The 13,048-nt window shown below is 42.5% G+C and overlaps 1 protein-coding gene across 5 annotated transcripts in view; it reads right to left on the bottom strand.

Annotated features, from left to right (window-relative positions):
* Nucleotides 1-6,206: 6,206 nt before the first annotated feature.
* Nucleotides 6,207-13,048, bottom strand: part of LOC103014462 (protein HIRA) — a 76,019-nt gene continuing 69,177 nt past the window's right edge. For all 5 annotated transcript variants that reach the window (XM_057526474.1, XM_057526475.1, XM_057526476.1 and 2 more), the window contains one exon: nucleotides 6,207-7,001. In XM_057526474.1, coding sequence (XP_057382457.1) covers nucleotides 6,885-7,001 — 117 coding nt within the window. In that variant the 3' untranslated portion in view covers nucleotides 6,207-6,884. The remainder of the gene's footprint in view (nucleotides 7,002-13,048) is intronic.

Here is a 13,048-nt window from a genome sequence, read left to right as displayed (position 1 = left end):
GAAATCAATTGTATTTCTATACACTTGTAGTGAACAATCTGAAAGTGAAATTTTAAAAACACTTCCATTTATAATAGCATTAAAAAGAATTACATAGAAAATTTTTATAAAAGAACTGTAAAATTTATATACCAGAAACTATAAAACATTACTGAAAGAAATTAAAGACCTAAATAAATGGTAATCTGTTTGTATTCATCAATTGGAAGATATTTTAAGATGGCCTTCCCCAAATTGATCTACAGATTCATTGTAATCCCTATCAGAATTGCAGCTTTCTTCTTTGCAGAAATTGACAAGCTGATTCTAAAATTAATATGGAAACTCAACAGGCTCCAGAATAGCAAAAAAAATCTTGAAATAGAACAATTAAGTTGGAGGAGTCACACTTCCTGATCTCAAAACTTACTGTAAAACAACATTAATCAAGACAGTGTGATATTGGCATAAGAAAAGACATATAGGTCAATGGAATAGAACTGAGTCCAGAAACACCCCGTGTGTCTATGGTCAACTGATTCTCAACAAGGGTGGCAAGACCATTCAATGGGGGAAAGAACAAACTTTTCATAAATGTTGATGGGACATTGGGTAGCCTCAAACAGAATAGTGAAGTTGGATTCTTACCTCACACCATATACAAGTATTTACTCAAAATGGATCAAAGTTCTGAATGTAAGAGTTTAAATTATAAAACTCTTAGTAGAAAACATGGGGGTAAATTTGCATGGTCTTGGATTTGGCAATGGTTTCTTAGATGAGACCAAAGAAGCGCAGGCAACGAAAGAAAAATAGATGGACTTCATCAAAACTGAAAACTTCTATGCTTCAAAGACACTATCAAGAAAGTAAATATACAGAATGGGAGGAAATATTTGTAAACCATATATCTGATAAGGAATTTGTATGTAGAATGTATAAAAAAACTCCCACAACTCAATAATAAAGACAAATAACCCAATTTAAAAGTTAGCAAAGGGGCTTCCCTGGTGGCGCAGTGGTTTAGAATCTGCCTGCCAATGCAGAGGACACGGGTTCGATCCCTGGTCTGGGAAGATCCCACATGCCGCGGAGCAACTAGGCCCGTGAGCCACAATTACTGAGCCTGCGCGTCTGGAGCCTGTGCTCCGCAACAAGAGAGGCCGCGATAGTGAGAGGCCCGCGCACCGCGATGAAGAGTGGCCTCCGCTTGCCGCAACTAGAGAAAACCCTTGCACAGAAACGAAGACCCAACACAGCCATAAGTAAATAAATAAATAATAATTTAAAAAAGTTAGCAAAGACTCGGAATAGACATTTCTCCAAATAAGATATTCAAATGGCCAATAAACACATTAAAAAATGGTCAACATGTTTTGTCACTAGAGAAATGCAAATCAAAACCACCCAGTCAGGGGGAAGGGTAAGCTGGGACTAAGTGAGAGAGTGGCATTGACATATATACACTACCAAATGTAAAATAGTTAGCTAGTGGGAAGCAGCCGCATAGCACAGGGAGATCAGCTGGGTGCTTTGTGACCACCTAGAGGGGTGGGATAGGGAGGGTGGGAAGAAGACGCAAGAGGGAGGGGATATGGGGATATATGTATACGTATAGCTGATTCACCTTGTTATACAGCAGAAACTAACACAACATTGTAAAGCAATTATACTCCAATAAAGATGTTAAAAAAAAAAAGCAAGAAGAAAAAAAAGAACCACCCACTCAGATGACTATAATAGAAAAAATCAGACAATAAGAATTGTTGGTGAGGGAATTCCCTGGCGGTCCAGTGACTAGGACTCCACACTTCCACTGCTGGGCGCCTGGCTTTGATCCCTGGCTGGGGAACTGAGATCCCACAAGCCGTGAGGCGTGGCCAAAAAGAAAAAAAGAATTGTTGGTGAGAATGTGGAGAAATCAGAATCCTCATACACTGCTGGTATGAATGTAAAATGGTGCAGTCACTTGGAAGGCAGTACAGCAATTCCTCAAACAATTATAGTCACATTATTAGCTACTAATTCTACTCCTACACATATATCCATGAGAAATGAAAACATGTCCACACAACTTGTTCACAGATGTTTAGCGCAGCATTATGCATAATCACCAAAAATTGGAAACAACCCGCACGTCTATCAGTGGATGACTGGAGAAGCAAAATGAGGTATACCCATACAATGAAATATTACTTGACCATAAAAAGGAGTGAAGTACTGATATATGATTGAATCTTGTAAACATTATGCTATGTAAGAAGCCAGTCACAAAATACCACAGTCTATGATTCCATTTGTATGAAATACTGGAATAGGCAAGCATATAGAGACAGAAAGTAGACTGGTGGTTGCTTAGGGATGGTAGGGATGGGGGGATGGAGCATGATAAAGGGCATGAGGTTTCTTTTTGAGGTGATGAAAATATTCTAATAGTAACTGGTGATGGTTGCACATATGTGTAACTATCCTAAAAACCACTGAATTGTACATTTTAAATAGGTGAGTTACATGTTATGAGAATTTTATCTCAGTAAAGCCGTTATTTTTTTTTAAAGGGAAACATGAGATATCCTTGTGATGAAAAATGTTATGTATCTTTAAAAACAAAACAAAAACAAAAACCTAAGAGTGGAATACCTGGGTCCTCTGATGAGTGTATGTTTAACTTTGCAAGGAACTGTCAAACTATTTAAGGTGACTATACTCTTGTGCCTTCCTGTTGGCAATATATGAAAGCTCCAGTTGCTCCACATCCTCAATACTCAGTATTTTATATATATTCTTAACTTTATGACATTCTAATAGGTATGTGCTGTTATATCACTGTGGTTTTAATTTGCATTTTCTAAATGACTGGTGACATTGAACATCTTTTTTTGTGCTTATTTTAATTGCCATCCATGTATCTGGTGAAGTGTCCTAAGGTTAAAATAAGTTACAAAAGAACAAAAATTAGGGACTTCCCTGGTGGTCCAGCAGTTAAGACTCCGTGTTCCCAATGCAGGGGGCCAGGGTTTGATTCCTGGTCAGGGAATTAGATCCCACATGCCACAACTAAAAATCCTACATACCACAACAAAGATCCCGCACATGGCAACGAAGATCCCATGAGCAGCAACTAAGATCCGGAGCAGCCAAATAAATAAATATTTTTTAAAAATTATATTAAAAAAAAGAACAAAAATTAAATTTCACAAAAATTAAAAGCTTAAATTAACACACAAATAAAATTTAAAGATGAAGAACTGAGAAAATATTTGCCATATATATGAGAGAACAGGAATAATAGACTTAACATGGAAAGAGACAATGGGTTTTGCCTTATCTCCTCAGTGTACCTGCTGCAGGTATATACAACCTCCCACAGCACCAGCCTAATGTGTAAAGGGCTCTGACTCCTCTCACAGGTGATCTGGAGGCTGAAGCTGGGAGGGGCCTAAGGGGATCAGGTCAGAACTTGGAGAGAGGCAGGGAGATACAGCCCAGGAAGATACACCCAGTGCTCTGCGTGCAAACAAGGTCAGCAGGCAGAGGTAGTGGGAAGGTGTGGAGCATCAGTGGACAGGGGTAGGGAGGTCAGCAGGCATGGCATCATGGGTAGGGATGAGGGCACAGTGGCACAGAGGTTGCCTGTAGGAGCACAAGGGACAGCAAGAAGGGTGGGGCAAATTTTTGGCCGTTATTTATTCAAATACTTTTTCTTATCACCACCTTCTGTCTCCTTTCCTTTGAGGACTTCAGTTACCTGTGTATTAGGCTATCTGACATTGTCCCATGGCTTACTGATGCTCTATTCTTTTCTTTCCTCCTTTGGATTGTCTGCTTTGGAGCATTTTTTTTTAATTTATTTATTTTTGGCTGTGTTGGGTCTTCGTTGCTGTGTGTGGGCTTTCTCTAGTTGCGGCGAGCGGGGGCTACTCTTCGTTGTGGTGTGCAGGCTTCTCATTGAGGTGGCTTCTCTCGTTGTGGAGCGCGGGCTTCAGTAGTTGCAGCACATGGGCTCAGTAGTTGTGGCTCACGGGCTCTAGAGCACAGGCTCAGTAGTTGTGGTGCACGGGCTTAGTTGCTCCATGGCATGTGGGATCTTCCCGGACCAGGGATTGAACCCGTGTCCACCGCGTTGGCAGGCGGATTCTCAACCACTGTGCCACCAGGGAAGCCCTGGAGCATTTTTATTGCTTTGCCTTCAAGTTCACTAATCTTTTCTGCAATGTCTAATCTGTCATTAATCCTATTCCACACATTTTTCAACTCCATGTTACAGGTTTTCATCTCTAGAAGTTTGATTGCAACTTCCTTGTTACGGTCTTCTATGTCTCCACTTAACTTTTTTGAACATAAGGAATAGTGTTATATTGAATGTTTTAATGTCTTTCTCTGCTAATTCTAATATCCGTGTAACTTCTAGGCCAGTTTTGACTGATCAGTAAGATTGCTTATTCTCATTTTGCATTGTGTTCCTGCTTCTTTGTATGCCTGGTGAGGATGCCAGACACTGTAAACTTTACCTTGTTGGATGTTGGGTACCTCTGTATTCTTATAAATTCTCTTGAACTTTGGTTTGCAATGTAATTAATTACTTGGAAACAATTTGATCCTTTTGGGTCTTGCTTTATTTTCTGTTAGATGGATCTGGATCAGTGCTCTAATTATTCTCCAAAACTGAGGCAAGACTTCCTGAGTACTCTTCTATCCCAAGCCTGTGAGTTATGAGTTTTTCTAGTCCTGTTGGTAGGAACAGGTACTATTCCCAGCCCTGGGTGACAACTAGACAATTTTCACCCTAATCCTTTCAGATGGTTCTTTGCCTGGCCTCAGCCGTTTCCTTATCACACAAGCACTGATCAGTATGCAGCTGAATATGCAAAGGCACTCCCTCTGCTGAGCTCCAGGGTTCTCTCTCCATGGAGCTCCCTCCTCTCTGGGATTCTGTCCTGAAAACTCTAGCTGCCTTGGTCTTCCTGGGCTCTCAGCTTCATGTCTTCAACTCTTCTGTTGGGCTCTACCTCAGCTTCCCCTCACTTTGCTGCAGCCTGGAAACTCTCTCTCCAGGTAGGAAGCTGGGGCAGTCACAGGGCTCATCTTCTTTGTTTTCCATCTCCCAGGGATCACTGTCCTTTGTTTTCTGATATCGAGTGCCTTGAGACCATTGTTTCATGTATTTTGACTGGTTCCTTTGGTTGTTTCAGGCAGAAGGGGGTCAATTTGGTCCCTGTCAATCCATCTTGGCTGGAAGCAGAAGTTTCCAACCAGTCTTTCTGCTGCTTGTCTCCTCTCCTGTCCAAATAATAGTGTATAAACACACTGATTGTCAAAGTTTTCTTCACGGGAACATGTGCTCAGCGCTATGACTTTGCCTCTGTGATCCCAGTTGGTCCTCACAAACTGCATGTTTTCTTAACCTCACCTCCCTTTGACAGCTAAAAAGTGAGGCCCACGTTTTTCCTGGTTTGGATCCCAGGCAGGCCTGTCAGTTCCGAGGCTGCGTGCATCCTGGGGCTCCAGAGTTCTCAATGCCTGTGCAGCATCTCTGGCTCCTCATTCCTCAGAGAAAAGCTCACACTTGTAGCCTGGCTTCTGGGTGTCCATGCCCAGATGCAGTGTGTGTGCTGGCTCTGTCGGGCATGCACGTGTGCCTGGTTCTCATGCAGCCACGTGACTTCTGAGTGAGACAGGCAATGGGATGGCCACCTGGCAGGGAGGTGCTGAGGAGGTCCAGGACCCAGGGGAGAAGGTGCTTGGCCCTCACCAGGCGTGAGGATTCCGTGATTCTGGCTGTCTCTTCTCCTGTGGGTCAGCATCGGGACCACTTTCTAAGGAAATCCCAGCTTCCAGATAATTCTTCAGAAAACTCAAGTCTGTATTTATGGATTTCCTTACATGATTTCCTTGGTGCCCAGCACAATCAGGGACCCAGAGCACAGCACAGAGAGAACCAAGGACCTCTCCACCTGGCTTGGGAGAAGACAGGTGCATGGTGGCCAGCCCCCTCGCCCAGCTCAGCCTGAGATGCTGCACGACCAGGGAAGTGACTCCACGTCGTGAAATGACTTTTTGCATGGAGGGGCTGGGGGATCAGATGACATCAAAGGCGAGGGATTCACAGTGCAGGGGAGGGAGGTGGAAGTTAGAAGGAAAAGGCAGGGGAAGTCAGGACCATTTGGTATCCAATGCATGTTCATTTATTTTACACTTACAAAAGAAATCGCCCACCCTCTGCCCCATCCCCCCCAAAAGTCTCTTTTTACAAACATTTAAAAATTAAAACTAAATGAAGATAGACAAGTTAATTTCAGTACAATTATTTTTCAATGTAGCTGTCATAATTAGAGTTTAAATTTCCTACAAGTGACCAATGTCCAAGTGACTTATAGGGAAATCCTGATTATTGGCCAAAAGGAAAATTCCATATTACAAGTTAGCAAATTCTAGTACAAAAATAGTCCATGTGTTGGAATAGGCTTTCTTTTTACATAGGTCTCAGGTCAGTCTACTGACTGCATAATACGCTAACGTCTCACGGTTCTCTCTTTCACAAATGGCTCATTCGTCATAGCTGGAGCAGCACGGTGCCTATAGTAGCAGGGCTAGTGCCCACCTGGGGACCGTGCTGGAGATGGCAGGCCTGGGCTGCCTCACTGGCCCCAGGGCAGTTGGGCAGAGCCCCAGCTCCGCACCGGGGTCCTGGAGGGAGGAACGAGTTGCAGGCAGAGCCACTCCCCCTGAGGGAGAAACAGGCCCAGGACACAGGGGAAGTGTGCCCAGGGGCTGGGCCGGTACAGGTGCAGGACAGCCCACCTCCTGCCAGTGTCTCCTCATCCTGTAGCCTAGCGAGATAAGAGGCCGACCTGCGTGTCCTCAGCGGCGAGAGTGTGGCCCTGCCCTTGCTGCGGCTGGGCAGGCTACTTGTCCCTCAAGATGTCGAGCTGTTCCTGACACTCGGTGAAGAGGCGCTGGAAGCGGAGGTTCTGCCCGATGACTGGCAGCAGCTCCTTCAGCAGGTCCCTCTTCCGCAGACCCTGCGGATACAGGAGTGACAGCTGAGTGCAACTGACAGTGAGGAGAGCTAGACTGTGGGGGTTTCCCTGGCCCAACAAAGACCCTTGTGCCCATCTGCCCCATGGGCACCCCCTGGAGAAACCACAGATGGATGAGAACAATTTCTCTGTATGCTGGGAGGCCTGGGACAGCTAAAAACCTGAGCTTGGGCACGTGGGGTGGAGTGGCAGGGCCCAGGGAGGGACACAGTTCAAGGGTGGGTACCAGGTAGGTTCTGCTCTCCCGTGTCCCCTAAGTCTGCTGGCACAGTCACCGCTGGCCTCTGATTACACTGCTTAGTGGCCAGAGTAGCCTGACCTTCCAGAGCAGGATGGAAGTAAGGCTACCAGGGCAGAGGGCCAGGCAGACGGCTATCCTGGAGGGGCCACTCCCTTATGTGTATGTGCTCCAGGGACTTGAGGTCAAGGCCAGGGGCGAGGAGGTGCCTGGGTGGCAGTGACTGGCCTTGGTTTTATAGTCCTGGAGTCTCTGCCCTCAGCTCTTGCCTATGCCTCCTCCACCCTGGGTGGCACCATGTCTGCCTGGACCCTCCTGCAACATGCACTGCCACGCAGGGTCTCCACCACACAGACCCTTGAGGAGCACGGCTGCTGCAAAGGGAAAACCACCAGCTGATAGCACTGACCACTGGAAGAGAAGGGCCAATATGTTAAAACAAGTGTGGTAACAAGATGATGAATTATAGAAAAGAACCAAGTGTAGATACCAAGTTTGAGCAACACAGTGGTTGAAGGAGATGGGATTAGCAGGAGACTGGACACTGCTGAAGACCAAGTCAGAGTGAGGTCAGATGGAGGAGCAGCCCACACTCAGCAGGGAGGCAGGCAGAGGGGAAACTGTAAGAGGAGAAACTGTACTGTTGCCTACAAAGGCAGGTGGAGCGCAGCAGATAGGCCCAACATCCACATAATGGATCCCACAGGAGACAGAGAAAGAAGAGAGAAGGAAGTATTTAAAGAAATAATATGGGTATATTTCACATAATTAAACAACAACGAATGGCCTTAGGTTGAAAGGTTCCACTGAGTGCTGATCAAGTAATATATGGGAAAACTGATAACCAGACACATTAGAATGAAATATACAGAATTTTCAGATATAAAAGACTGAAAATTTCTGAAAATTTCTAAAGTACAAGAACATATTACCTACAAAGGAAGACCTACCAAGATTCACAATAAAGTGTTTTTTTTTTTTTTTTTTGGCTGTGCTGCGTGGCCAAAAAAAAAAAAAGATGGTAACTCATGACCAAGTAGGGTTTATCCTGGAAATCAAGGAGAATTTAATATTAGAAAACTTAGAACTAGAAAATAGGAAATAAAAAGATTATTTGAGATGACTTCATTGTTTAATCCACATAGAAAATGCAAAACAATTAATGGACAAATTAATAATAATAATAGAAAGATGGCTGGTGATTAATATACCAAAGTCAAATGCATATGTACAGCAGCAATGAATAATCAGAAAACATAAAACAACTTATCACTTAGAATAGCCACAATTAAAAAATATCTAAGAATAATTCTAAAAAAAGATGCATATGGCCTATGTGTTGAAAATTAAAAAACTTTACTGGAAGGCATTAAAGAAAACCTAAATGAATGGAGAGTACTGATGGGAACAGTAGCATAGTACAGATATCAGGACGGAGGCTGCAAAAGGCAGTGGTGAGCACTGTGGCATGTGAAAGCTGCAGGGGAACTGCAGACCCCTGGGAACCTGGGGTCAAGAGATATAGGTAGAATACAACAGAATGTCTAAGGTTGTGGAAAGAAGCAGGAGTGAAACTTTTAGGGAAATTAAAAAATTTAAAAGCAGTCTTGTATAGCATAAGTGGAAATACAGCACATGTTGTAAATGGATTAAACTCCTTAATCAAAAAATGGATAAAAGAACAGGATCCAACTATATGCTGCTTACAAGGAACTCACTTAGATCTAAAGGAGGATATACACAGGTTGAAAGTGAAAGAATCAAAAAGATATCCCATGTAAATAATAAGCAAAATAGAAAAGAGATGGCTATACTAATAATAGACAAAATAGACTTTATGTCAAAAATTGTTATAAGACACAGGACACTGTATAATGATAAAAGGGTCAGCTGACCAAGAAGATGTAACAGTTATAAACATATACCCACCAAACATCAGAGTTCCTAAATACATGGTGCAAACATTACCTGAATTGAAAGGAGAAATCAGACAGTCCTACAATTTGCAGAAGACTTCGATATCCTATTTTCAATAATGGATAGAACAAGCAGACAGAAGATCAATAAGAAATAGAGGACCTGAAAAGCAGTATAGACCAACTGGACCTAAAGGACATATATGCAGAACACTCCACCCAACAAGAGCAGAATATACATTTTTCTCAAGTGCATGTGGAACATTCACCAGGACAGACCACATATTAGGCTACAAAACAAGTCTCAATAAGCTTAAAAAGACTGAATCATAAAAGTGTCTTTTCCAATCACAATGGAATGAAACTAGAAATCAACAGCAGAAGAAAAACTGGAACACACACAAATATGTGGAAATTAACACAGTGTTACAATCAATGATTCAAAGAAGAAATTACAAGGGAAAGTTAAAAATATCTAGGGACAATGAAAATGAAAACACAACATACTGGAATGCAGCAAAAGCACTGGCTAGAGAGAAATTTATAGCTATAAGAATCTACAAAGAAAGATTCACAAATCAAATCAATAACACAACATTCCATTTAACAAAACTAGAAAAATAAAAGCAAACTAAACCCAAAACAAGAAGAAGAAAATCATACATATCAGAAAATCAGTAAAATGGAGAACAGAAAAACTATAGAGAAAATAATAAAACCAAAAATGAATTCCTTGAAAAGATCATCAAAATTGACAAGCATTTAGCTACATGGACTAAGAAAAACAGAAGACTCAAATAATGAAAATCAGAAGTGAAATAGGGACATTGCAACTGATGTCACAAAAATAAAAGGAGTATAAATAAGAGAATACTATGAACAACTGTACACCAACAAATCGGATGACCGAGATAAAATGGACAACTTCCTAGAAATACACAGCTTACCAAGACTGAATCATGAAGAAATAACAAATGTGAACAGACCTATAAGTAACAAGGAGATTGAATCAGTAATCAAAAACCTCCCAACAAAGAAAAGCCCAGGACTGACCAGATGGCTTCACTGGTGAATTTTACCAAAAATTTAAAGACTAATGAACAACAATCCTCCACATACTCTCTCAAAAAACTGAAGAGAAGAGAACATGTTTAGATTCATTGTATGAGACCAGCATTATCCTGATATGAAAGCCAGACAAAGACACTACAAGGAAAGAAAACAGTCCAATGTCCCTTGTGAATACTGATGAGTCCTGAACAAAATACTAGTGCAGTGGTCCCCAACCTTTTTGGCACCAGGGACCGGTTTCGTGGAAGACAATTTTTCCACGGACTGGGGGTCGGAGGTGGGAGATGGTTCAGGCGGTAATGCGAGCAATGGTTCAGGAAATAATGTGAGTGATGGGGGGATGGTTCAGGTGGTAATGCAAGCAATGGTTCAGGAAGTAATGCGAGTGGTGGGGGGAGCATGGTTCAGGCGGTAATGCAAGTGATGCGGGAGATGGTTCAGGTGGTAATGCAAGTGATGGGGGGATGCTTCAGGTGGTAATGTGAGTGATGGGGGCGATGGTTCAGGCAGTAATGCAAGTGATGCAGGAGGTGGTTCAGGCAGTAATGGGAGTGATGGGAGGGATGGTTCAGGCAGCAATGCAAGCAATGGTTCAGGAAGGTAATGGGAGTGATGGGGGGATTGTTCAGGCAGTAATGTAAGTGATGGGGGAGATGGTTCAGGCGGTAATGCGAATGATGGGGGGGATGGTTCAGGTGGTAATGCAAGCAACGGTTCAGGTGGTAATGGGAGTGATGGGGGGATGGTTCAGGCAGTAATGCGAGCGATGGTTCAGGAAGTAATGTGAGTGATGGGGAGTGATGGGGAGCAGCAGATGAAGCTTCACCCACTTGCCTGCCACTCATCTCCTGCTGTGCAACCTGGTTCCTAACAGGCTGCGGACTGGTACCGGTATTGGTACTAGTGAACAGAATTTAACAGCAAATGGAAAGGATTATATACTATGACTAAGTGTGATTTACTCCTGGAATGCAAGGGTGGTTTAAGAAACTAAAATCAATCAATGTAATACACCACATTAATAGAATGAAGAAAAAAAAATCCCAGAAGATCATCTCAATTGATGCAGAAAAAGCATTTGACAAAATTCAACACCCCTTCACTACTAAAACAATCAACAAACTGGTAATAGAAGGAAACTATCTCAATAAAATTAAGGCCATATATGAAAAGACCACAGCTAGCATCATACTCAGTGTTAAAAGACTGAAAGCTTTTGCTCTAAGGTCAGGAACAAGGCAAGAATATCCCACTTTCACTTCTATTCAACATAATACTAAAAAGTCCTACCCAGAACAATGAGGCAAGAAAAATAAATAAAAGACACCCAAATCTGAAAGGAAGAAGTAAACTTATTCGTTTGCAGACAACATAATCTTATATGTAGAAAACCCTAAAGATTCCGGAAAAAAACCCATTAGAACTAATAAATGAATACAGCAAGTGTGCAGAACATGAAATCAACACACAAAAATCAGCTGCGTTTTTATATACTGACAACCAACAATCTGGAAAAGAAATTAAGAAAACAATTCCAGTTGCAATAAGCTCCAAAAGAACAAAATACTTAGGAATAAACTTAACCAAGGAGGCGAAAGACTAGTATACTGAAAACTACACAATGTTGCTGAAAGAAATTAAAGAAGATATAAATAAGTGGAAAGACATCCCATGTTCATGGATTAGAAGACTTATTAATATGGTTAAGATGTCAATAATACCAAAAGCAATCTATAGATTTAATGCACTCCCTATCAATATCCTACCAGCATGTTTCACAGAAATAGAAAAATCCATCCTACAAGTCTTATGGAATCCCAAGGGACCCCAAATAGCCATATGAATCTTGAAAAAGATGATGTAAGGTGGCAGTCTCATACTTCCTGATTTCAAAACTTATTTCAAAACTACTGTACCTTTTAATTTTTGAGGTATGTGACTACATTATCATTCAAAATAAATTTAAAATTAAAAACCCTGAAAAACGCAATTTAAAAAAATGAAAGGGAATGAAATAAACTGCTATAAGCAAAGCAAAACATTCTGTCTGCCTGTGGCACCAGGGGCAAACTATCAGACAGAGGATGTGCCCTCTGGCCGGAAGGCTGGTGTGGCTGGTATCAATACCAACAGCCACCAGTACCACCTCCCAGCCTGGGTTCTCAGAAATGGATGGTGCTGCCCACTGTTTCAGCCACCAGCCTGGACACAGCTCATCACCACTTCTCAGGTCAGTGTCACAGGTCCTACAATGAAGATCTTGGTGGACGGAAGCTTCCCAAGAGCAGGGTCCGGCTGGGGATTCAGAGGCCGGCAGTCACGCACGCACCCGAAGGACGGCTGCTTAGTGCCCAACCCTCTGCTTACTGTCTCCCTCCTGTACACAATGAGCCGTGATCTTTGAGGGAAAGAAATCTGGATTTTGGGGGTCCCCTGAGATGCGCTGGCAGCTCATATCACAAATTTTCCCAAAATATAAAGAATTCCTACAAACCAATAAGAAAAACAAATGACACCAACATATTTCAACAGGAAATACAAGTGGCTCTTAAATCTAGAGTCAGCATTACTCGTTGGCAGCACTCTCCATCCCCAGCTCCATTTCCCAGCCATCCTGAGGACCAGTTTCATTTGAATGGCCAATTCTCACCATGAGAGTGTTCACAAAGAAACTCAACAAGAAGACAGAGGGCTCATACTCAATTCACCCCCTCTGCTCCCCATATCAAGATGAAGAGACGGTAAGGAGCTCAATATCAAAAAAAACAAACAACCCAATTAAAAAATGGGCGGAAGGGCTTCCC

This window comes from Balaenoptera acutorostrata, chromosome 13 (assembly GCF_949987535.1).
Source record: "Balaenoptera acutorostrata chromosome 13, mBalAcu1.1, whole genome shotgun sequence".
NCBI classification, from domain to species: Eukaryota; Metazoa; Chordata; class Mammalia; order Artiodactyla; family Balaenopteridae; genus Balaenoptera; species Balaenoptera acutorostrata.
The sequence above is the reverse complement of the archived record's forward strand: the minus strand, read 5'-3'. Positions and strand labels throughout refer to the sequence as shown.